We start from the raw sequence: 23,764 nt of genomic DNA, 5'->3' as shown, positions 1-23,764 counted from the left end.
ATTAGAAACAGATGTAAAACATTGGCCTCATGACATTTTGCAACAAGTCAGATTCAAATAATATTCAGGCACACTGCTTTGTGCATTGCAGAAGGCTCACACATGATCTTATGCAAGACTGAGCCGCTCAAGGTTTTAGATATTTTAACAGGAATGATGGCGCACAAGCTGAATACAAAACAAGAGGTTTTTGAGGTTAGCAGAAATCTTGGCGCAATAAAACTGGAAGTGCTTTAGCAAATCAAATAACATCCTGTGTTTCAGTAATGTTTCTCTCCACTTTACTGTAAATGCTATGGCAACCACACTCTTATCCCCTCTTGAAACCATGAGGTGAAGCATGCTTTATTTCTTTCTGCGATGAATTATGTCCTCTGGATTACTTCCGCAATCAGTAACTACGTCAAGCCCTAACGCCCGCCCATGTCGGCATTTGGTAATTTGCCACAAATATGAGGACACGAACACGACAGAATGAGGCCTCCATCACTCTTGTAAAAACCTTCTTTATGAGTCGTGACTTAACTACAAGGAAGCCTCCACGTATTGGGCCTGCCTTTCAAATGCTCTACTTTACTTTGATGTCAGGAAATCCCAAGTCCCATGCGGCAGCTTCAATTCCTCCACTGTGACATCATCCGGCCCACAAAAGCATCACCTCGTCAATAATCAGGGAGGGGGCAAGAGTGAGGATGTGTGTGATTGCATGTTGGAAGAAAAACACCAACCCCCTCATAAAAAAACCTCAAAACATCTCACAGACGCATGCTCAGTCGCATGGGGGCCGTTTTTGATGCTGGTTCAACTCAGAGGCAATGAAAAGAGAAAAGGGAGCAGGCCTTGGTTCCCTTTGAAGCTGGCAGCTCTGTGATGAGGGAATGCGGGTAGGAGATTCCTTTGCACAATAAACATGCAATCTCTCTGCTGTGAGGCAAAAAGGCGTTTCTCCATTTTTCATGGAATCACTATCCTTCCCTATTTTACATAATTGCTTATTAATCCTGCTTTCCTCTCATTCTTGCATCTTGATCAAAACAAGCGATTTTCTCTGAACCACAGTTGCTCCAGTTGTGCAAGTGGCTAGCTACTGCCTCGTATTGCAGCTCCACGGCCAATTAAGTAGAGTTTTACTGTTCGCAATCCAAATGTGTGTTGTAATAAGCTGAATAAAACTAGCATTTGTTAAAACACACCCAAAAGGCGGTCACAAACATTTGATTCAATAACTTGGGTTTCAGTCATGAATAATATGGTGAAAAACAGAACATCTGTGGAATCTCTAACGGTGGAACCTCAACAGTCAAACCAAATCGCTCCAGTGACACTGGTTGACTTCCAAGGTGTGATTTTAAAACAAACATTTTCATAGAGTTAATTTGATCCAAGATTTTATCAGCATCAAACCTCGACTTAAGGTGGAGTCACTACTGGAACAGGAACACTCTTAAGTTTTGAAATCAGGGTGTTTGACTTTTGAGGTTGCACTTACTCCAACCAATCGAAGATTTGAGGTGTCCAGGGAATAACCACATGACAAAGATGCTTGACCAATGGATTTCTGGCTCTTCCAACAATATCATAATCCACAAAGTGACCTCCGGCTGCCATGACAATACCAGAAATACAATTTATTTTATGCATTTTGACATCTCTGCGTGATCAATGTGACACAACAGATAGAAGTAACAGTGATCCCTCGCCACTTTATGCTTCACCTATAGAGGATTCACTATTTCGCGGGTTTATAAATGTTGGGAGAACGGTTTATAAGTGATGGGAGAATGGCGTTTAAATGCACGCTGATAGCGCAGGCCGTTTCTCTGAGCAATGTGCGTCACTGTGGACAAGCGCGGGAAGCGTGGCAGCCAGCCCGTCACGAACGAGGCAACACGGACTATTTAGGGAATGCGAAAAGAGGAAAAGGGAGGCTGGAACACCAGCAGAGCAAGTGTACAAGGTGACTGACGAACCGGTCAGAGAGCTTGTGTTGTGCGTCGTGGTGCCATTTCGTTACACAGCGGATCAGGCAAATGTGAATCAGGTGGCAGACGTGCGTGTGTCAAAGCAGACGAAACGGCGAGGTCTAACCAGTGGGAATGGTTATTATAGGAATGGGAAAGGTTTATGTAGCGTAAAAGTATTGGGGAGGGTTTACAGTCTTAATATTGTGTATAGAACCACAAGAGATTCATGCGCAAGCGTGACTCACTTTGGTTTTGCTATGCATGATGTTTCCGAGTTAGTGTAGTGTGGCAAGTCTGAAGATAAACACTTTGCATTGCTTTGCAAGGTAAACCACACTTCAAATTAACTTGCAATACACCCATGCCCTCTGGCAGCCAACAAGAAACACTACACGTTGGAAATTTCAATACAATGTTTGTCAATACAAAATTTGTAAATAATACATGTGACGTTTCTACTTCACGGATCGTCATTTATTGCAGGTGGTTCTGGAATGCATCTCCCGCAATAAACAAGGGATCACTGTAAGTGTATTTGGCGAAATGTATCATAATTATTATTCATTCCGAGTTTTCGGTGAGAGTTTTATTAAAATTTAAAGCATTTTTTCTTTGGTGTACAAACCAAAATAATCTATCATACAGTACACAGCAGATCCTCTCTGCTTTCCAGTTCAACTTCATAATTAAATCAAAAACATTTTACAGGAAAGTTCTGAGGGTCAGCACTCAATAATTCACTGTGCCAAAGTGGACCCATGAGTTTTGTCTATTAAGAACATCAGTCAACCTCCTAAAATGAGAATTCTGACTTGGAGGGAATACACCTTTGTGGGTCTGACAGGGACTTAGGTACTCTCGCAGAAAATCAATAGCGATGTGAAGATTACGAAACAGCTGGGAACAAAGAATGTGGGCAATGTTTCCTCACTACCACTGTTCGGGTTTCTAGCGATAGCTTAATTATGCTCTCGTAGGGACTTTTCTGCATCAGCACAGCTTAAGATCAAACATTTTGCCCCCAATAATGCTACAGCAAACAGAAGTGATAACGCACGTGGGGTGTATATCCTCGTGTTGAGTCATGGAGGGAGATAGGGCTGCAAAAGTTAACAGCGGTTGTGTAGATGTCTTGTTCATGCTGAGATGATGCCTAATTATAGATATATTTATCTATTCCTTTTGGATGAATATCTTTGTTATAGTTCTTCCCTCTGTGGACAATGCAGTATGCACTATTCTTATTCTGCACCATTATCTCTCGTGATGGACTTGCTCTTCCAAACAGTGGAACTCATTAAACCATCGCGCTCCTTTGCTCCCTCTCTCCGTTTCATCCTGTTTGCTTTGAAAACGTCCTCCAGGGCTCCTGTAGGAAGCCTTCCAGGATTACTAGGGACTTTCCCAGCATGCATGTGCCTTTAATAAGAAATGACATTATTTATGAGTATGCTCTGACACATCACCGCCATGGCATTTATCTAAACTTTATATGACCGCCTTGGCATTCTGAGGGGCAAAGAGGTGTGTGACGTCTACTGTTGACTGTGGCCCTACGGAATGAAGAATCACCTGCATTATGACTTGATGAAGGCGGACAAAGGGCAAACCATTTGGATAATTCCAAACAAGGAACACCTTCCGGTATCTTTAATACTCAGCAGCATTTCGAGACGGAATCTTTCAGGGACCTTTTAAAATCAAGTGAAGCTAAATCTTATCTTAGGTGCATCGCCTATTTGATACAATTATCTTGAGTACAACTGGCAGACTATGAAATAAATAAATACATAAATAGTGCAGGCTTAAAACGATTCAACCCTTTCAGGCAACTTATCATCAGTCGAACACCAAGATCTGTTACGAATTTGATGCAAACCCAGGAAATCAGTTTCTGGCCGTATTACATCGAAATTTTATCTTCCTAATGCACAATGGTCTTTCGTTAACTCGTATTTTGGGTTTACAGAGACTGGCACTTTATTTATTTCCCACTACAGATTTTTCATGGGGCTCAATCAGACTGATTACCCCCCTTTAGAATGTTCAAGGAATTTTAGTTTGCCCATTGCGGTCACCTCTTCACTAATATTCAAGGGTTTGTATGGTATAACTGAATAATCTTGATTGCATCAGAAGTTAAGCTAGTTTTAATAGTACTAAAAAATCCTTTGTTGTGGAGTTATTATATGACTGTGATAAACCCTGAGAACAACCAAGACTCTGGCTACTGTCATTAAGTGCTTGCAAGATTGAAGAGCAACTGCCCAGAGTAAACGAGCTCAATGCAATATGTAAAGCCTACTTACTAAAACTGTAGCTCTAAAACTTAAAACATGAGGAGCTTTGTTGTCATTACACACAGATGTTTAGAAGTACACAAAGTACTTTGTAAAATTCAGTGGACTACATAGACAAGTGGTGGTCCACGTGATCACTGAACCTGCAAACAAAGTTGGTCTCATTTCTGTTCGTACAACAGAATCTAGGTCACCAAAGTTCCACGATACCAGTCATCCACACATGCCTCGATGGATCTATTTGGCTTTGTGCACCTAAAATGGCCTTAGGCAAACTGTAAGTTGGACACATATCCGAAGGGTCTTCATGATATTAAAAATTAAGGTTCAGGGAAAACAAAGAGCCTAGTCCAACTGCAAATTTCATTAATAGACTTGGAAGTGTCTCTGGCCACTTTTATCTGTACAGTGGACATATATACAAAATCTCTTGCCTCACTTGTAAGACTTAATTGTATGCTAATGTTGACTTTCATACAGAGTCAAAAACAGAATATTATTACAGAGAGGTTAGTACATACCGGCCAATGACTAGGCTGTCCAATAAGCTTGATAGACTTGAATATGTATAGATAATGTGTCTCAAAATACAATGTCCATTGCAGAAAATGAAAGAAAAAACTCTTTTGTAGCCATGTTGGTTACTATATAAAAAGCTTGCCTCGTGTGTTTGCCTGAAAATTTTGAGTCAATTGACTCTGTCCTTCAACTCTTCAATAGGTCCTTAAAGCGCAAGTCAAACCTGAGGATTTTTATTTTAAGAATACATTGTATGTATAAGCAGCTGTAAAAAAAAAAAAACTAGTATTCTGCCCAAGATTACATTTCTGGAATAAGTGTTAATCACAGTGCCGGTGCGTGTGCTCAAATGCCCTGACGGAAGACTTGGTACGCCAATGGTAGCTGCACACACGTGCTTCCTATTCCATCCATGTTCATTTAATAGCCAAACAACGTTACATTGTGGTTGTTCTCGTGGAGTTGACAGTTGAATGCCTCCAAGATGAAGCTGTGAAGTTCACTTAAAGCGAATAGCTCACCAAAGCAGATATGGATCCTTTGATTGCTTTGCAGTTACTTGGATAACTGGAGCAATTAGGAAGGTAATACGTCATTTATGGTAACTTGATGTAATTCCAGCAGACAGCAAATACACTTTGAAGAGTTTGATTCTGTGTCATTGTTATTATTCTGCGTTAGCCTAGCAACCGGAAGTTACAATGCAACTGTATCCCAAATATGGAAGTACAGTCTATAGTCAATCTTCTCGGAAATTAATCGAACACGAAATTGTCCATAGGCGTGACTGCGAGTGTGACACAGTCATGCACGATATCATAGTAGGTAATTGACTTCAGTGAATCATCATCAAAATTTAGGACGTGTGCAGGTACGATATAGTATTGTGTAGCTGCGTGCTTAGTTCTAAGCAATTTACTGTACTGCTTTTAAGGATACGTCCATTTTTCTAAGTGCTTAAAATGCTAATGTATTTTGGAATCATAGTTTGCAATATATGGATTAAACTATCAACATAAGCAAATAATCAATTATAATCACGCTTTGAGGGAAGTATCAGATTTTCACGAAGATTCGTAAATAGCAGGGATCCACTGTGCAATGATTTTCTTTCATCTCTCTCAAAAAGCTATAGACCATTCCATGTTTTCCCAACAGCAAAAACAAACTTAGTGTGACCGTGGATGAACAACTTCAAATAATTGTCTTTGGATGGAAAACTAAACGTCAAATCTGTCGATCGTCACTCTACATAGACAGCAGACATATGCAAAGAGTACTGAAGAACTGTTCGTTTCACTGAAATTCTAATATGCATAACAATTTTGAAGACAGTGCATAAAACAAAACGTGTTGAAATTGTGAACAAACTTGTGTCCCGAAAAAGACCGTCACCTTTAAAGGTTACAACACTGTATATTGTTCTGATTATAATTGGGGTCTCATTCCAATGTGTGTTGTAAAAATTGCTGAAAAACATTGGTGACAAATGAGTGTCTGTGCTGTTTTTCACCATTGCTTTGCTTCTGTTTAATTTCCCTTATGGTACACAACTCTCTTTGCTATAAATCTCTGCTCATGAAACTGCTTAACGAACTCTAACTCCGTATGATGTACTTTAGGAGAAACCGTGTTCTTTAACATAAAGAAACATTTGCATCTGTTTTTGCCCAACACTCTCCTTTCCTGTTCCAGAGCTGGCTGGTGCATATTAATGTGGCAGCAGCGGCGGCGGCGGCGGCAGCGGCCCAAAGCAGCAGAAGCACACAGGCAAGCACTTCACTTTGCGACAACCAACCACACTCCTTTGATTTCATTGCTTTCTCGTGATTTTAACAGCCTGATCCCTGGAGCTTCACACACCAGGTGGCTCTGCTTCAATAAAACCACAGTGGGGAGGCATGTTTCCAATTAAACATCGATATACTCGCACACACAGGTATGGATGCACTTTAATGGTAAAGAAGGTGGTAGGTCAAGGAGGTCTATGGACCTAATAACTACATCTAAATAGCAAGCGTGTCTAAAAATGACTCAGACTGCTGTGGAGTTAAGTCAGCTCATATGCACGTAAATCATCTCTCACCTTCAGATGACTTTTAGCTAAACCTGTCTAGACAGTAGCTGTATAGTCAAAGTTTATCCAATTTTACCGAGCACTGCAAACACAATTAAAACACATGCCAACAGAAGATTTGGAGATAAATGAACTCATCTAACTAACACTTGTGGTTGGAAAGGTAGCGGATGTGTTCTCGTCAGTGTTCGTCAGGCTCAGCTCAAGGTCGCGAATGTTCGCCAAACATTCTACAGTACTTTTCTTGTCGCAAGGGAATTTTGAACATGGTAATGAAAAACAACATTAAATTCACCTTTAAAATAAACAAGCAAGTTGGCAACCGTTTCAGATGACTAGTAATGTGAGACCATGTGAGATCACGAGCTGATTTAAAACAGTTTATGCCAGCCATGCCGTCCAGTGCCCAATCGGCCCATTTTCACATATTTTGATGGGCCAACAAAGGCGCGGCGCAATAACACCGAAATGACCATCCCATTGGCTCGGCTGTGTCCCTGAGTTTGGCTTCCGCTTGAGTCTAGCAGCTGATGGCCCGTTTTCTTGAGGACCACAAAATAGATATAGAATAGAATTTGGCGTGCTTGACTATTTTCAGCCCTCGTGCGCACTTTGTACACCCCTTATCACAGCTATTTGCATCAGACCACATGGAAGGCAGTTCTTTTTGAGGGACACAAGACCACTGCATTAGTCATGATAATAATAAAAAGGTAGTCATAATGCTTAGTTTTGCATGTATTAGAAAATAATACAATGCCTCATCTAAGGTGAAAGTGACTGAGCAACACTTTGACACATGAATGATAGGCAGCGTGGTAGAGCAAAACGAAGCTTGTGATTTCTTATTTCAACATGATATAACTTGGAAATTGGGGTAGCGGGGGAAGAGAAAAGAAAGATAACACTCACCGCCTTGTTTACTCCTGTCAAGATAGATGGAGACCCTTCTGGCTAGGCCTGTGAAGCAGGGAGATCAGATCGAAGGTAGGGAGGGGCAGGTATGCAACAAAGCAAGCAACAAATTAGCAGGGACACTTTGCATGCGCACACAGATATAAACGCACACAGAGTGTTCTCTATTTGCATTTAAATAGCAGAAGACTGAACAAGGCTTTTGTTTCCCAACAGAGATTCTCCCAAATGACAAAGTAACAGACCATCCACAAAAAGGCAGAAAGAGTATGAGCTAAGCTGCTGCCTATTTGTCGAAACGGTGACATGCAGGTCTAAAGCCTCAAAACCTGTCAGACACATAATTGAGTTTTTTTTTTTCACCGCAGGGCTAAAGACTGGCAAAGTGGAAGGTTGTTGCCGCTTGTGCTTGAGTAAGACTGGTCGTGAGAAAAACACATCTGAAGTGGTATCAGAAATGATCAGAATAGTGCCAATAGAAGAAAACATAATTATGTAACTCTTACAAGATTGTGGAGGTGTATGAACATGCAGCCTTATTCAGCCTCTCTAAAAGAAGGATGTGAAAAAACGAAGCTTCAGAACAACAAGCCACACAGCAAGAGTTATGGTTCAATAAATAAAAAACAATGTTACAACAAGACAGGGATGAGATGAATGCGGACAGACTAATGAGTGCACTTGTGAGTCAGTTTTTGGCAAAGCAAAGAGACTTAGGTAATCTTTAATTATGTATGCAATATTGAAATTACTGAAGCGATGCGAATCAAAAAATAATGTCACGCATGTAATTAATTGTCACAATCTAGCCGAGTAACCAGGAGCAGATAACTCTCAAAACTGATATCTGAGGCTTCACTCTTGAGGCAAACTTGAGAGACTAGAATGTGAAAATAGACTCAATTGACCACCAAATGCGAGGCCAACATGGATTTTGCCTCTAATTGCATGTGCAGAAAGAGAACAAGCGTTCCAGGAGCCTCTGAGAAAACAAGGCACACTGCAGGAGAGGGCAAGTCTCATGGGGAAATGTGTGTCACAAGAATGACACGCACAGTGATGCTAGTTGGTAGTGTGTCGCCTTGCAGCAGGTCCCTGCAGGTGCTGGCGACTATGTGGCTCTGTAATGGCAGCAACACATATGTGCACACAGTGAGTGGGGCTCACACGTCTGCACAGAAAACCAGTCAGCCAGTGAGCAAGCCAGTCACTTGCTTGTCACTACCAATTAGCCAAATGGGCACTTTGTGGAAAACATGTTCTATAGACAGTCCCTGCAAATGGTGCAGATCAACCTGCCATTGCTATTTAAAGGATGTATTCTGTGCAAGTTTCATTGAACACATTAGAAGTAGTTCGATAAAGCTGGCACTATTCATTTATTTGGTTGCCAGAGAAAACGGTGAGCAAGAAACTGCTGCTAATAAAAACCTAAATGATGGTTTGGCGAGAAGAAGCAGAGAGAGAGAGTAGCCCAGAAATTGCCTTCTCGCCTCTGCAGTTCGCACTGATGGTCTGGAGCCTGTTCCAAATATTTGCAAATGCCTCGGCTTCCAAGTTCCGCAGGTACGTCAACACACACGTTAAATAATTCTGGTATGTTTTTACTGATGTAGCCCCTGAAGTGCAATTAGTCAGACACACCTAACCAAAAAGATTCCAGTTTGTTATTCTGTTGAATTGTTGAAGTTCACAGAAAGGTGGAAAATATTCTGAATTGTTTCATCTTGGTCACAGCTGTTTATCTCACAAAAATGCGACCTTTCAACAAGGTTGTGTAATTATTATTATTATTATTTTTTATCCACTGCATGTGGCGGCTACAGCCACTTATAGTATGAAAGGCAACTTAAAACTCAGCTTTTCCTTAGGAGTTAAACTGTAAAAATTTGGTTAACTTTTCTGGGATTAAAGTGGACACAGATGAATAGGCTTACCTTCATCAGCTAAAACTAGATGATGAAATGTAAAAAGTATTTTGGTATCTGTAATTTCAATTATATTATCATGTCAGTATGTTTTGCGACTTGTTAGTATGATTACGCCACACCACTGCAAACCACACCCACAAGGAAAGATTTTCTAGAAGGCGGCGAATACTTTAGAATTGGTATTTTTCAAGAGAAAAAATAATCGCTCCCAATCTTCTGAAGTCTTAACTGTGGTTTTGAGCAAAATAATGTTGCCTGAAGGAATGAATTCCCATGATTAGAGTTGAGTCTGACTTGAAAGTGCCACTGCTGCTTGTTGCTAAGTAAAGTAAAGCACTCCATTTTGCCTCAGTTTCTTCAAGGCATTATTTAGCCGAGTTAAAATGTGCTTTACGACCAAATGCATTCTTAAATTCTACTATTCAGTTACCATGAGAGCAATTAGCTGTCAGATAGGTACTGGTGTTTAAACACGCACAGACAAATGGTGAACAACACACAATGGTGCAGTGGCAATGAGGGTAAAACAGGGTTCCCGACAGATTCCCGACAGACTTTTTAAATTCCACTTGAAATCAAATGTAAGACCAACTTAAAATTGTTCCCAATGTCCCATGTTGTCCAAAGTTGCTTGGGTCCTAAAATGACTTTCATTTGCTTTTAAGAGTTTCGACTAAAAGCACATGACTCTTTTGTTGGTTCTGCTATTGTGATTGTGTTATGTTATCATGAGACTTTCGGTAAATTCTATTCTTAGGAACCTTGTTTTTTTAGATCAGAAACAATTGACAGTAAAAAAATCTTAGGTTAAATTTTTGGAAAAGATTGATTTAAGTTATCGTAATGCCAATTAAGCCCTTGTTATTTTGATTTATGGATCCAGTTCCCTTTCAAGAGTTTTTCTGCAGGAACCCTGTAACAGTGAAACATTTTTGTTTGATAGGTAAGTAGGTAAGATGATGGACAGAGGGACAACAAACCAAACTACTATGGGAGGGGTTGGTGGGCAGATAGTAAGATCAAAGTCTTTACTGTGAGCGCTGGTGGAAGGCTGACCTCTGGTAGTTGGCAGCATATCAGAAAGGCCCTGCCAGGCAGTCACCATCTCCGGGTTCTTCTGGTCAGCAAAGTTCTTCCAAACGCGCAAGGCTCCATCATCTAGACACCATGGGAATTTAATGTGTTAGAAGAGCAAGGTGTTAATGGGTGCGTTTAAAGGCGTGAGTTCAAAAGGAGATTTCGATTTTTTTTTTTTCTCGCGCTGTAATAATTGGATGGGAAGCTTGAATAGATTTTTTCAGAAGAAGCACAATCTGTCCATGACCTAAATATACTTCTCAGAAAAATCAGAAGGCATTGTATAAGCATCTTATAAAGCATTCAAAAAATGGTGGGTGAGAAACAAAATGCTGCAGAGCAGTGTAAACACCCAGCTAAGAAACAGAGCCAGACATAAAACATGTCCGCAGACTCTTCAAAGAAAGTTATTACTACCCATAAAAGTCGAGACTTGATTTACATTTACCGGTTCACATCTACCATTAAACACTATATATATATTTTATAACTAATGTACTCATTGGTGTGCTTCAGTGTAAGGCTGATGGAACACAAGATACAGTTTGACAAGATGGAATTTAAGTCATTTATCTCTTAGCTTTTATCGTGCTTCCAGTAGGGGTGAAAGGGAAGGCACCATTTATTTCTAAATCCGTTTGAATGTTTTGTAAAGAGAAAATGAACCAAGTGCTATGTAGATAGGATTATGTTGTGCATTGGGGCTCACGAAGTAAATTATTCTATTGATGACAGATGATGAATACACAAGAGCAGTGCATGACCTGTATTTCCAGAGCTGATTGTTTTAAGTCCTCGCGCCGCAAACAAACGAGTCTGACTGAAGTTCCAAAAGAGCTGGTGGGAGGGAACCATTGAGAACTAAGAGGCTACGTTAAGTATTTAGCAGTGCATTACTAAGGTAGGCTTCAACCATGCCTCCATATTTAGAAGCTAATCATGATTAGATTCAGACATTTGCTCATCCAATACAATTCAGGTACCCTCATGGCCTTACAGACAGAAATGGTAAAACTCTGACACTAATTCAACAAACAACTACAAGGTCGTGACTCACTACAGGTACAGTATAGCACAGTATAGCTATTAATCGAAAACAAATTGATAAAAATAATTGGCTCGTATTTTAATAACCATTTGTTAACCAAAGATTGTCCAAATCTTCTAATTTCAGGCTCTCAAAAATAATTGTAGCCCTTCATGAGAGCAGACTGATTTACTATCTTTTGTGTTTAATTAAAATAAGACATTTGCTTTTACTTTACAAAATTATGACAATCAATGCTTGTGTGATATTGCTTAGCTGTTGTTTTTAATCACTAAATGATACTATAAACAAAAATATTTGCTTAATAAACGGCCATGAGATTTTTTAAATATTTTTTAATAATAAAAAAAAAATGTATCTGATTATATGATTAGTCAATGGAATAATCAACAGAATAATTTCTAGTCAGTCACATTTTCCGAGCAATCTTTTGAGGACAAAAATGTTAATCTGGGAAAAATGAAGTCATCTGGGTGACCCCAAACATTTTGATCCATAGCACATATATCCAACCATATGCACACTAATATACAGTATTCATGTAGTGTTGCAACCTGTTGCAGTGAGCAGCAATGAGCAGTCATGCCCATTCAGATACTCCATAGCTGTGATGCGAGTGTAGCGAGGGTTGCCATTGTAGAAGTAGTCCAATCTCTCGCCCTTCTCCCAGTCCCAAAAACTAAAACAGACAGAACACAAACTCATAAGTCTGAAGGCTTGAACATTTGTGCATGTTTGCCGTTTTATTTTCGAACCAGATGCTGTCCTTGTCGGCTACTGCTATACAGGTGTTGAAGGGGTGGAACTTGACGACAGAGGGAACGCCGGGATTGCGATTGATGAATATTTGATCGTCCAGTCGAGAAACACCTGAAAGGAAGGGATGAGAGAGGATGATAATAGATGATGCCGATCCTTTAGATTTATTTTCACAGGGTCCAAAATAAATTAAATATGGGCTGCTGCATTTCCTTTGTTTAGTGGAGTATGTACTAGATGATACAGTGCCTCTGCTACAGCAAAACATTGGAAGCAAATATTAATAAAAACCTGTACAGAACATCATTAAAATACTTGTTGATTAAGCATTTTCAAGGTTATATGCATAGCCTTGTGAAAAAACTAATAAATCAGAGACAGGGTGATTTGCAATGGAAATGAGTTTTCATACTTACTAAAAATCTAAAAAGATCTCTGACAAAAAAAAGTCTTAATAAATGAAATAGGATGGATTTTAGAAAAATTATGATAGAGAAAGTTTAATGCCAAACTTTAGTTAGATGTGGAATTCTAGGTCTTCCATGTGTGGAAAAACTGGTTTGATGTACTTCAATGATGCTCACAGAGATCTCGATTGGCCAGTAGTTACTAATAAAATTAGAATACAGAATTGTCACATAATATAGAGCAGTAAACATGGTGAGAATATTCAGGCTCTCGTGGCTCCAGTAATGGTGAGAGCAGCACACATAATAACTATATATAACTACTTTGCTTTTGTTAGCATATGACGAGGGGGGAAAAAAAAAGTTGTCCATGCCAAATAGTACAGGACACAAGCCGAGACATTTTGCAAGGAGAAGTGCCAAGAGAGGTACAACTGACATAGCCTGAAGTTCACAGTCTCATGTTGTCATAGCAACAACACATTTGGCCAGCCTGGAGTATACCTCTTGAGGTTCCCATAACAAGACAAAAAAGAATAACGAAAAATCTATGACGACTTCATTCTTGATGCGGTTGTGGTTGATTTGAGTAGCCTGAGGCAAAAGCAGACACATCTCTTTGAAAAATCATCTCCAATGACTTTTTTTGTAGTTGTGGAGGTTGATGTTCTTGAGCGATGACAAAATACAAAATCGCCTGCAGGATTTTCATACGTTTTGATGAAGAACGTAATTTTGTTTTTGCATCGAGGGGATCAAGCAGAATACATATAAGTTTATTTTTTTTTAGTTCATAGCGTTCTTTCGGTCTTTGCCAATCTCACTTGCTCACATTGCCTCTCCTTCTGTCTGAGGAACTCTCCCTTCTCTGACTCCTCTCATCTTATTTCTCTCTGAGGGGGACATAGACTGAATGAGGGCAACCCTAAAAACAACGAGGAAAGGGGGATGGAGGCACAGGAATTATTTATTTATTTTTAGCAGGTATCCCGTAAGAAAAGGCTGAATGTGCCTCGGCCGTGACGTAAATCGAATCGGAACTGTGTAAGATAGGAGCTTACACAGTGACGTAGGTGTTGTTAGTCATTTTGTGTGTGTGTGTGTGTGTGTGTGTGTGTGTGTGTGTGTGTGTGTGTGTGTGTGTGGAGGGGGGGTCATAAAAAAACATCACTTGCAGGGAAACTCACACCTCAGACACATTTGTGTACGTATGTGTGAAGGGGAGTCCTATGACTCATGGGTGAATTTGGTTGTGAGAGGACTTAAATAACTCCAGAAATCACAGTCTCTATCAATGGCAGATATAACCAAAGGGATGGAATTACATCTGAACATAACCTGAAAGTAATACGTCAAAGGAAATGGAATAAGTGTGACCGTTTTGTTATGCATAGAGGGTAAGAGTATTTTTCCAGTGATAGATGAGGAATACACACGGGCATACTTTGTACAAGTGAGGGTCAAATTTTTCAATCCTTCAGCTCCGACAAATTAGTCTCACTAAGGTTTCAAATATGTTAATGGGTGAGACCATTTATTTATACTTTTGTGACTCAAAACACTCATTGCACAAATCATCTTTCTTGACTGACATGAATGAAATGTTATTTTCCTACTCCACAGCCCCCAACAAAAACAGACAATTTTGTGTGACTGTTTTTGTTTAAGTCAAAGTCTGCTTCATTGTCAATATCTTCACATGCCAAGACACACAAAGAAATCGAAATTACGTTCCCCACTATCCCACGGTGACAAGACATAGTACACAATATACATACAAGTAAACAACAGGGAACAATAACATTCTATAACATTGCACTATAACTATTAATGACATAATTAAATATAATGTAAAGAATTAAATAGGCTATGCATCAGCTCCACTTTAATTCTTTGTGCTGTTCCCGCTTGATGTTCCTGCCTTGGCCACTAAGGAGGCAGTATAATACGTATATTCCTATCGACAAATGAAAAATAGTTCATTTGGTTTTACTAATGTAAATGACTCAGTAACATGCTGTTATGTTTATAATTTTTTCATAAAAGATAACGCAAATATGCTTGTATTATCTTTCAACATGTGTTGCGCCACCGTTCATGTTAAAAAATCCACTGCTTCTAAAACTACTGATGCTAACAGCTGCTTTAGGATGTCATTGGTGTTTTACATTGTTTGTTAGCAAGCAGGCTTTCATAAGGCAAAGCTATGGACTTGTTTTAAGTACACATGTACGTAATTCTTTTTGTTTAATGTTTAGGTTGATAGTACTGTAAACTTGAACTGGATGTAGGGGTCGGCAATGACAGAGAAAATGATAATCACAATTATTTTTGATTGATATTGGAATCATGATTATAAATCCCAATTCCAAAAAGTAATATTTATTCAACAACCAAAACTTAAATAATCAAAACTACCATCAGAGCCTCATGCACATTCGGTCTTGGCACGTTTTCTTTCTAACTTTCTTGTTTTCTTCTTGCAAGAGCACTTTATTCTTGAACACTGGATCCCTTTTGTACAAATCATCACTACGGTACAGTACAAAATAACCTTGCATATATTATGTGAAATTCAAGCCTCTTGCATTTTCATTGTGCTGCAGCCAAACCTTTGCTGTGTTGCATCTTTGCACTCATTCAAACCATGAATATGCATACCTCTTAGTACTTTAGCTAATGTATTTGATCGTTTTTGTCATTTTCTTTTAATTTTACAATTCTTGTGACTTACTGGGCTAACCTGGGACATCTGTATCATGTTTTGAGCTTTATTGTGTGGCAATGTGTGATGGTATGACAAAAATTGTTGAAATCCTAACTTCGAGTGTCTAACCAGAAAATAAATTAGCAACAAATTAAAATATGAATAACGTAAAAATAAATACTTATTTTTGTCATTGCCCATGAAAAATGCATAGTAAATATTTATCAATGAAATTTGGGGTTGACAAAATAATTAAAAACTAACTGAATCCCAAATGCATTTCATTGGGCGACAATTATAAGCTCCATCCATTCATGGATGGATGGAGTTTGTAACTGTCTCGTGTCTCAATTGGACTCTTGAAGATGAGTGATTAAACTGGATGAGCACTCATCTTGAACCCTGGAATATTCTGATCAGTTGACTTCAACAAAACATGAAATATCGGCTTTATTTTTCTCCCATATCGTGAACGTTCTTCCACACAAACTTGCAAGAGTATTACCTTATTTTATTTCCTTATATTGAAGGATATTTCATGGCACACTAACACTTAATTGGCCACAAGACAAGAGATTTCCATCTTTGTGCACACATTATAGGCTTTAAATTACCTTGTCTATCAAGTCTGCTTTTTATTATGTATGAGATCAAGAGTTTTGTAATGACAAGAAGAGAAACATTTCTTTCATAAAACCATTGGATTTGAGCTTGTAAACGAAGGAATAGATGAATTTGAGAGAAAGCGACTGACCTCTTTGTGTGATGCTTCTGCTTTGCCGTTTGACACGAGCATTTCTTAGAAATCTCCACTGCCGCTCCATCCTCACCTGACTCTGCAAGTCGTGCTCTTCTGGGATCTGACAGTATGAAGACAAGGAGAAGGAGTGAGCAATAACACGTTGCATGAAAGAACAAATTCTCGTGCATTAAAATGCAAGCACTCTTACGAGTGACATAGTAAAGTTATTTTGTATAATGAAACTCTTTTTACAACTATCTTCTATTACTTGAGTTTGTACCAGTACCTCACATAAAGTTCCTCTGAGCTGGTTTGTTAAGAGCTAATTTACTTACTATCACATATGAATGATGCAACATGTTGCCATATTGGCAATTTCTAGTATAGAATAGAACAGCTGAATGGTATGACAGATACAGCATGTACTGGATGTACCCCAACTGGTTTAAACTGGCCAACAACAAAAAATGTATGCAGACAATTACTGAGGTTTTATGATTCACTGTCACTGACTCATGGATACAAATAAAAGTACTTGTAAAGTTTAGTATCTTTTTTGCTTTGCAGTCTTTGACTGTAGTCAGTTTCTTTGCAGGAGATGCTTGTCTGGCCTTCACGATACAGCCGCATTTACTTGCTGCTTCTTTGTGAGTTTTGCTGCCTTCACTTTTGTCTCCAGTTAGTGAAAAACATCTTCTATAAGGTTGAGATCAAATGACTGACTCGACCATTGAAAAATGTTCCATTTATTTTCACAGTAAAAAGCTTGAAGAAAATGCAGTTGCAGAGTGAAAGTTTCCATGTTTACTGACACAGAGGTTAAAACAACCTGAACATTTCATTAGAGTTACAGCCACAAATGCATTTTTTAAGTGCTTATGAAACTTACTTTGCAGCATTCTTTTTAAAATATTAGTGACACAGTTATGTCACAACACATTCTCACAGGAAAGCCAGCTGCACTAACAAAGAAAAACGAAAATTAAAAAAACAACAACCTTTGAATACAATTTAACAGTGAATACAGAAAAGATAATCCTACTGCACAACAGATAGCCAATGTTTTTGAGTGTCAGGGTCCTTCACATTTGAGTTTTTCCACACCATAATTTCCATCCTATTTTTTCTTTTCAGTAAAAACAATTCCACTTGAGTAATATGTGCATCCGATTCTTTATATGTTGCCAAATAATTCATATATCAGGATTAATGCCTCCTGAGGTATACAAATATTAGGGATTAATGGTCAACATGGCATCCATACGTCTGTGTATGAATCGCCTATTTTAGTAAGTAAGTAGTTAAATATATAACCGTCATTTGTGTTCATACATAAAACACAAAGGCATCCCACAGACTATATGAACAAAAGACATGGTGAGATGATGTCCTTGCAATCCACACTCTTCAAAAGTGGACATACTGTACATACAATTCATCCCGTGCTGCTGATGCTGAGATATGTTAACCCGTGCTCAGACTTTGAAGTGTGCTCATGCACAAATACAGGATTTGTAACCGAGTGACGTTTTATGACAGCACTCAAAATTTTGCAGAGGCAGCGTAATTTCCTTTGCGAGTACTTTTACTAACCCTACACTCTACATCTTTCCTATCCAATCATCCGTCTGCTTTCCTCATCTACTGCAGCCACTTCAGACTCCGCCTTCTTCTACTGCAGTGCGGATTGGATTTAGTTGACAGTCTCTATCTGCATCTTCAAGCTTCAACAATACCTGCTCACGGGGTCAGACTCAACTTTTATTTTGAAGGCCAGAGTGGCTGGCTGGTTATCTATTTTTCAGCCATATTTGGCAAGCGTGGGCTGATCAATAAAACCAAAATGTTGTGGCTATTACGGTATGTACAAAAGGTAGTTGAAGCCACAATACAGCAGCGGAGAAACACAGAGCGAAGACATTCTGTCATGATGCCGAAAGCCTCCAGCGGTGCGAATAAAACCCTGCCCTCCGCCTACCTTTTACCAATATAACTTGATAAGCTGCTATGCTTAAAATATTGTGGCGCTAAAAAATACTTAAACAGCAACAATAGTTGTCACCTTGGTCACATTCTACTGTTGTGAGATATTGTGGTTGTATTTCCACTGTGAGTGTGTAGTTTAACGCAGGGGTGGGCAAACGTTTGAGTTGTGTGCTACAATGGGTTCTATAATTTGAAATTTTGATAGAGCGTTTGGGCCACATATGCTAAAGTGCCCTCTGCAAGTCTCCTACAACAGTAAGCACACACAAATAAACCGGAAATATTTACAGTGTGCACTGTGGACTGCGCTTTTCAAATGTGCTCTAGCACATTTGTGTCAATGAATATGCACAATCAGTGTTTACACACTATTTGGCACAATACTGGGAGAGAAAATGTAAATAGAGGGAAAAAAAAAAAAAGCACTGAGTGATCTATCAAACCTGAATACTACATCAGTTTTTTCTTCAATTGAAGGGACACAGTTAAAGAAATTATTTCAATAAAATTAATAACATCAAACATTCAAAACATATACCGTAATTTCTGGAGTAGAAATCACACTTTATTCACTCCGTCTGCGACAACATATCAGCAGCACCTCAGACTTGCACTTCATAACACACATACTATCACGTCTCCGCTCCTCGATTGCCAAGCGGAGTAGAACTGCGTGTCTGCTTGTCACTCCCGATCGGATCGTCCTGTTTGCCCGTCATAAAATCTAAAAAGTCTTGCGCGGATGCCCTCGCGCTGGGCAGCGGGGGCGCGACTGCTGGTCAGCACGGCAAGAGCAGAGTGGAGCCGTTGCACGTTTACATTTTAAAATGACGAGCCGGTCAGCGAGCTCGCGTCGTGCAGGCATTTCGTAACACAGCGGGTCAGGCAAACGAGAATCAGTTGCCCGGCGTGCGTGTCAAAACATACAAAACTGTGAGGACTGACGATTAGCAGTTTCGTATTGGCGACGGGCGCCTCAGAGGTCTAGCGCGGGAGGCGCGTGATGCCATAGGCCGGCAGGGCGAGAGCGGAGACGTGACATAGCCGTGCACAAGGAAAAAATGCACTGCCGAGCAGAAACAGTCGGGACAACGGCAGTGAGCGTAACTGTGGACGTAGAAAAAAAGCACTGTCGTCCAGGATTTGGGACAGCGGCCGGCAATGAGTACTAAGCGCAGGGCGTGCCTCTGAGCAATGTGTGGATGCCCTCGCGCTGGGCTGCCGAGGTACGTCAGCCGGTCAGCACCGCAAGAGCAAAGCGGAGCCGTGACACATTTACACTCTAAAATGTTTAAATGTTTAAAAATACAATAAAGTGTTTAAAAATAAAATTATAAAAAAGTCTTGTGTGGATGTGTTTGCGCTGGGCCGCGTCATTCGGCCAGCACGCAAGAGCAGAGAGGAGCCGCGACACTTTAAAATGTTTTAAAATGTGTTTAAAATACAATAACATATTTAAAAGTACAATAGAGTGTATACAAATAAAATTATAAAAGTCTTGTGCGGATGCGCTCGCGTTGGGCCGCGTCAGTTGGCCAGCACGCAAGAGTAGAGAGGAACCGTGACACTTTACAATGTTTTAAAAAGTGTTTAAAATACAATAATGTATTTAAAAATACAATAGAGTGTATAAAAATAAAATGATAAAAGTCTTGCGGTCATTTGTTTAATTGATTGATAATTCTCTTATTTGATAGCCTCAGTGCATTTTTTTTTACCTTTTATTTTACTAACACTTTTCAGGCTGTTGTCACTCATGGACATAGCCTTTTACATGTACATGAGCACTGTCTCCGTCTTCCCTTTTATCATTATTGATAAACTCAAATAATTCCTTCTCTGCGGAAATTTATTTTGGCAAGAGTGAATCGTGTATTAAGAACATTAAAACCGACAGAAGCTCAATATTAGATGACAAACATTACAGCGGCTGTCCATGGTAAAGCATCCCTTTAATCTTTAATTTCTCTCGGGAGGAAATTAAGTTATGGAAGTCAAGGAGTTCAATTATTCAGAAAAGTCATCATGTACAACCAGCAGGCACTTTCTCACACTGTGACTGGTCCCTCTGCTACAGTCTTCAGGAGAATTTATCTGAATACGTATCAGAATATCTTTTAAAGAGCTCATGTCAATAAGTGGCTCAATTGCCTTTGACACTATGGTACAATATATGACAAATGTATTTTAATAACCGAATAGTGATTGTCATGCTTGGAAGTGGAAAATTGATGAAAAGATTTGCAAGAACTCAAGAGAGCAATAACCTGTTGTTTATACTGACATAAACTTAGTTGTATTACATGATGAAATGTAAAGATGTGACAAGATGTGGCAAAAAAATATGGGTGAGCAAGATAGAGGGACGAAATAGATATAGGCACTACCTTTGTCACTGGCTGAGCAAAGTACTTGGCACTCCAATCACATAGACCCGTTTGTAAGGCGGCGCTGATGTAGTTTCTGTGACCACAAGGCTCGTCTCCATCCTCAGACGCCTGAACAAACAAATTGAAAATCATACAAGCATGTTATGCAAAGTCCCAAACGCATAACAGTCAAATAATGTACCTGCTCAGGTCCCTTGTCAAACATTTTACGAGTGCGGGGAAACTGGTGTGAATGGGGCGCCTGTCCTCCAAGTGTGGGTGTGTAAGGAGGCCGTGCGGCAGGTTGATCTCTGGTTGGGGGTTTGGGTACCTCGTTGGTCAGACTTGAGCTGCTGGTGCTGGGCATAGGAGGGGAGCCACTAGAGGGAGACATAAAGTAATGCCAACATAGAGATTTGTTTTGAAGACTATCGAGTTGCATTCATTTCTGTCAAACTGTTTTTGGGTTCAAATTTAGAGGTCTCATGTTGTGTTCCTTACCCTGCTTGATGAATATGGGTGCCTTTGCTGGTGGGGCTGGCTGGAGCGGACTGGGTGAGAGACCCAGAATCCAGAATTCTCTGAGGGCGAGCATTCATCATTGCCTGTGGAGAGAAGAAAGGGGTTGGTTAAAGCAAAAATAGCGAGTGGATTTGACATAAAATAAAAGCAAGGCCCTTAAATAAACAAATTAGGTAGATGGATGGATGGATGGATGGATGGATGGATGGATGGATGGATGGATGGATGGATGGATGGATGGATCCATCTATCCATCCATATATCCATACATATCGATATATGGATGGATAGATGGATAGATAGATAGACAGACAGACAGACAGACAGACAAAGCAAAAAAAGCCAAATTAGCAGCTAATGAATGACTTGGCACTGAGGCTGAACAAAGTTGCAACACAAAAGACCCACTTTTTAAACTGCGTCCAAAGCATTATGTGAAAGTCTAAAGCAAAGCAGAGCTACAGTGTTCCTCTTATTTACATATGCTACTAGCATTTCCTTCTCATAAAATAAAATAAAAAAATAACATTGGATGTTTACGTGGGGAAGGGGCATCTCTGTTTGGTGATGTCATACGCCACATCGCCGTGGTTTGATTATGGAATGTGTTTAAGCGATATCCAATAGTTCTGGGGGCGGATTTGTGCAGTTCAAGTGTCATTGAAAGTTTTTACTTTTCAAAGACAAGGTTATAGCTCACATAGCCAACATTCAGCATCAAATGGGTTTTAACACACTTCAATCAATGTAGGATTGCACTGCCACAAACACGAAGCTGTATTAAATATTTAGATTACTTCATTGAGCTAAATTTGGTAACCAACACACGTAGGAACGCTATGCTGTGCAATTCCTCACTACAACAACAAAAATAATCATTGTTTAGTTGACATTTCTCTGATATTATCACTCAAAATTGAGCATTATCATCCATGCAGATGCAGAATTTTTGGTCCATTGTCTCAGACTGCAAGTAGTCATAATGTTGTGGCTTGTGTATGCTAAAACAATTCACCCAGTGATGAGCCAGGAGCATCCAGTATTTCAGGATCTTGATCAAGGATACCTCAGCAAAGTCATGGGGGATTGATGACTGAATCTGCAACCACTTGACCACCTGACACATGATGTTATGCAGCACACAAGTGCTCTATGCGCTCTATCCTTGTTAGCTGACATTAATGTATAACTATCTTCATCAATCTGTGTTTGCCACAGCTGTTTAGCGTAAAAAAAAGTTATTGAATTAAAATTCTATGGGGAGACCACCAAGATTTAAACAGAATAAGGCATTTCAAAGGCACCACTGTATATTTGATCAGGGTGGACGGATCAAGATTACAGATGCTGTATGGATAAAGTGCATCCCACTTGTCAATATAATCAGTGGATGAAAGGGCAGCATTAAAGTTTGCCTAACTTTCTAGAACTCTATCTCATTAAAAAGAGCAGGTAATATAAGCTCATCCTCATGGCTATACACGAGGGAGGTGGAAACCTAATAAAGATGTTCGAAGCAAAGCATTCCTGATGAACAGCAGAGATGGAACAAAAACTGTGCTGGATGAATGTAGTTAACTCGCGCAAACACATTTTACTAGCAGGCATTGCCGTTAATTTGATTTCTATGGTAATTGAAAAATTGCTGCAGCTTTATTTTGTTTGCGTGTTTGTCTGGAGGGAGAAGGAGGTAAAAACATGTCAGTTGCCGAGGTTAGCGATTCCATTAAGGAGTCATTGGAAATGGTACCAAACAGGAGAAGGTCAAGTCAACAGACTAATTATGGAAACTGCTTCTGACACTGAGGTAAAACATCTTTCCTACTCCCCAAGAACAAGATAAAAACCTACAGAGAAAAGTGAGTAGGTGCACATGCAAGATACTGAAGACCAGCAAACAGTGAGTGAGTGAGTGAGTGAGTGAGTGAGTGAGTGAGTGAGTGAGTGAGTGAGTGAGTGAGTGAGTGAGTGAGTGAGTGAGTGAGTGAGTGAGTGAGTGAGTGAGTGAGTGAGCTGCAAACTGCACTCCAGAAAGCATGCTGAGAAACTGTTTTCTACAGGCGAAACCCCACTGAATGTTACTTTTGGGGGCCATTTGACGAGTAAACAAAATAAATACAGCTGCATTGACTGGACCCCCATGATATTTAGTTCTTTCTGAAGTCGAGAGAGCGTGGTGTAAATGTTATCGTCTCATCACTTTGCGTAGCATGTTCATGAATTATCAATCGTTATTGATGGTCAAAATGTGGTAAACAACATGCTAATGTAATGCAAAGGCTCTAAGCTTTGTTGGCTAACGGTCGGAAATGGGATATGAGGGAATTACCTCATTAGCAGGAAATGGGGGAGTAGGTGGGTGAGGGGGGTAAGGGAATCACTTTGAACAGCTGCTTTGCTGCTTATTGTGATGGCTTTGCTTCGCCCTTTCAACCTGCATC

The 23,764-nt window shown here is 39.7% G+C and overlaps 1 protein-coding gene and 1 long non-coding RNA gene across 10 annotated transcripts in view; one reads left to right on the top strand and one right to left on the bottom strand.

The window, feature by feature from the left end:
• Positions 1-23,764, bottom strand: part of rptor (regulatory associated protein of MTOR, complex 1) — a 97,464-nt gene that overhangs the window by 6,452 nt on the left and 67,248 nt on the right. For 2 of the 6 annotated variants that reach the window (XM_088373080.1, XM_088373081.1), the window contains 8 exons: positions 21,303-21,406; positions 21,004-21,181; positions 20,820-20,930; positions 16,459-16,564; positions 12,587-12,701; positions 12,386-12,510; positions 10,739-10,864; positions 7,773-7,820 (listed from right to left, as the gene is read on the bottom strand). In XM_088373080.1, the coding sequence (XP_088229206.1) occupies positions 7,773-7,820; positions 10,739-10,864; positions 12,386-12,510; positions 12,587-12,701; positions 16,459-16,564; positions 20,820-20,930; positions 21,004-21,181; positions 21,303-21,406 (913 nt within the window). Of the gene's footprint in view, positions 1-7,772; positions 7,821-7,854; positions 8,325-10,738; positions 10,865-12,385; positions 12,511-12,586; positions 12,702-16,458; positions 16,565-20,819; positions 20,931-21,003; positions 21,182-21,302; positions 21,407-23,764 lie in introns of those variants that run through there. The other 4 variants (XM_088373077.1, XM_088373082.1, XM_088373078.1 and 1 more) reach the window with 4 other exon arrangements.
• LOC148398793 (uncharacterized) lies at positions 757-17,597 on the top strand. Of its 4 annotated transcripts, XR_015857924.1 has the most exons (6): positions 3,263-3,608; positions 6,479-6,553; positions 6,623-6,722; positions 9,170-16,591; positions 17,042-17,093; positions 17,581-17,597. It is a non-coding gene; the product is annotated as an uncharacterized LOC148398793 (long non-coding RNA). The 4 variants fall into 4 exon arrangements; XR_015857923.1 differs by lacking the exons at positions 3,263-3,608; positions 17,042-17,093; positions 17,581-17,597 and adding an exon at positions 757-884 and having other exon boundaries at positions 9,170-17,024; XR_015857922.1 differs by lacking the exons at positions 17,042-17,093; positions 17,581-17,597 and having other exon boundaries at positions 9,170-17,024.

Source organism: Syngnathus floridae, chromosome 4 (genome assembly GCF_059516105.1).
Source record: "Syngnathus floridae isolate MCC-2025c chromosome 4, RoL_Sflo_1.0, whole genome shotgun sequence".
Lineage (NCBI taxonomy): Eukaryota > Metazoa > Chordata > Actinopteri > Syngnathiformes > Syngnathidae > Syngnathus > Syngnathus floridae.
The sequence above is the reverse complement of the archived record's forward strand: the minus strand, read 5'-3'. Positions and strand labels throughout refer to the sequence as shown.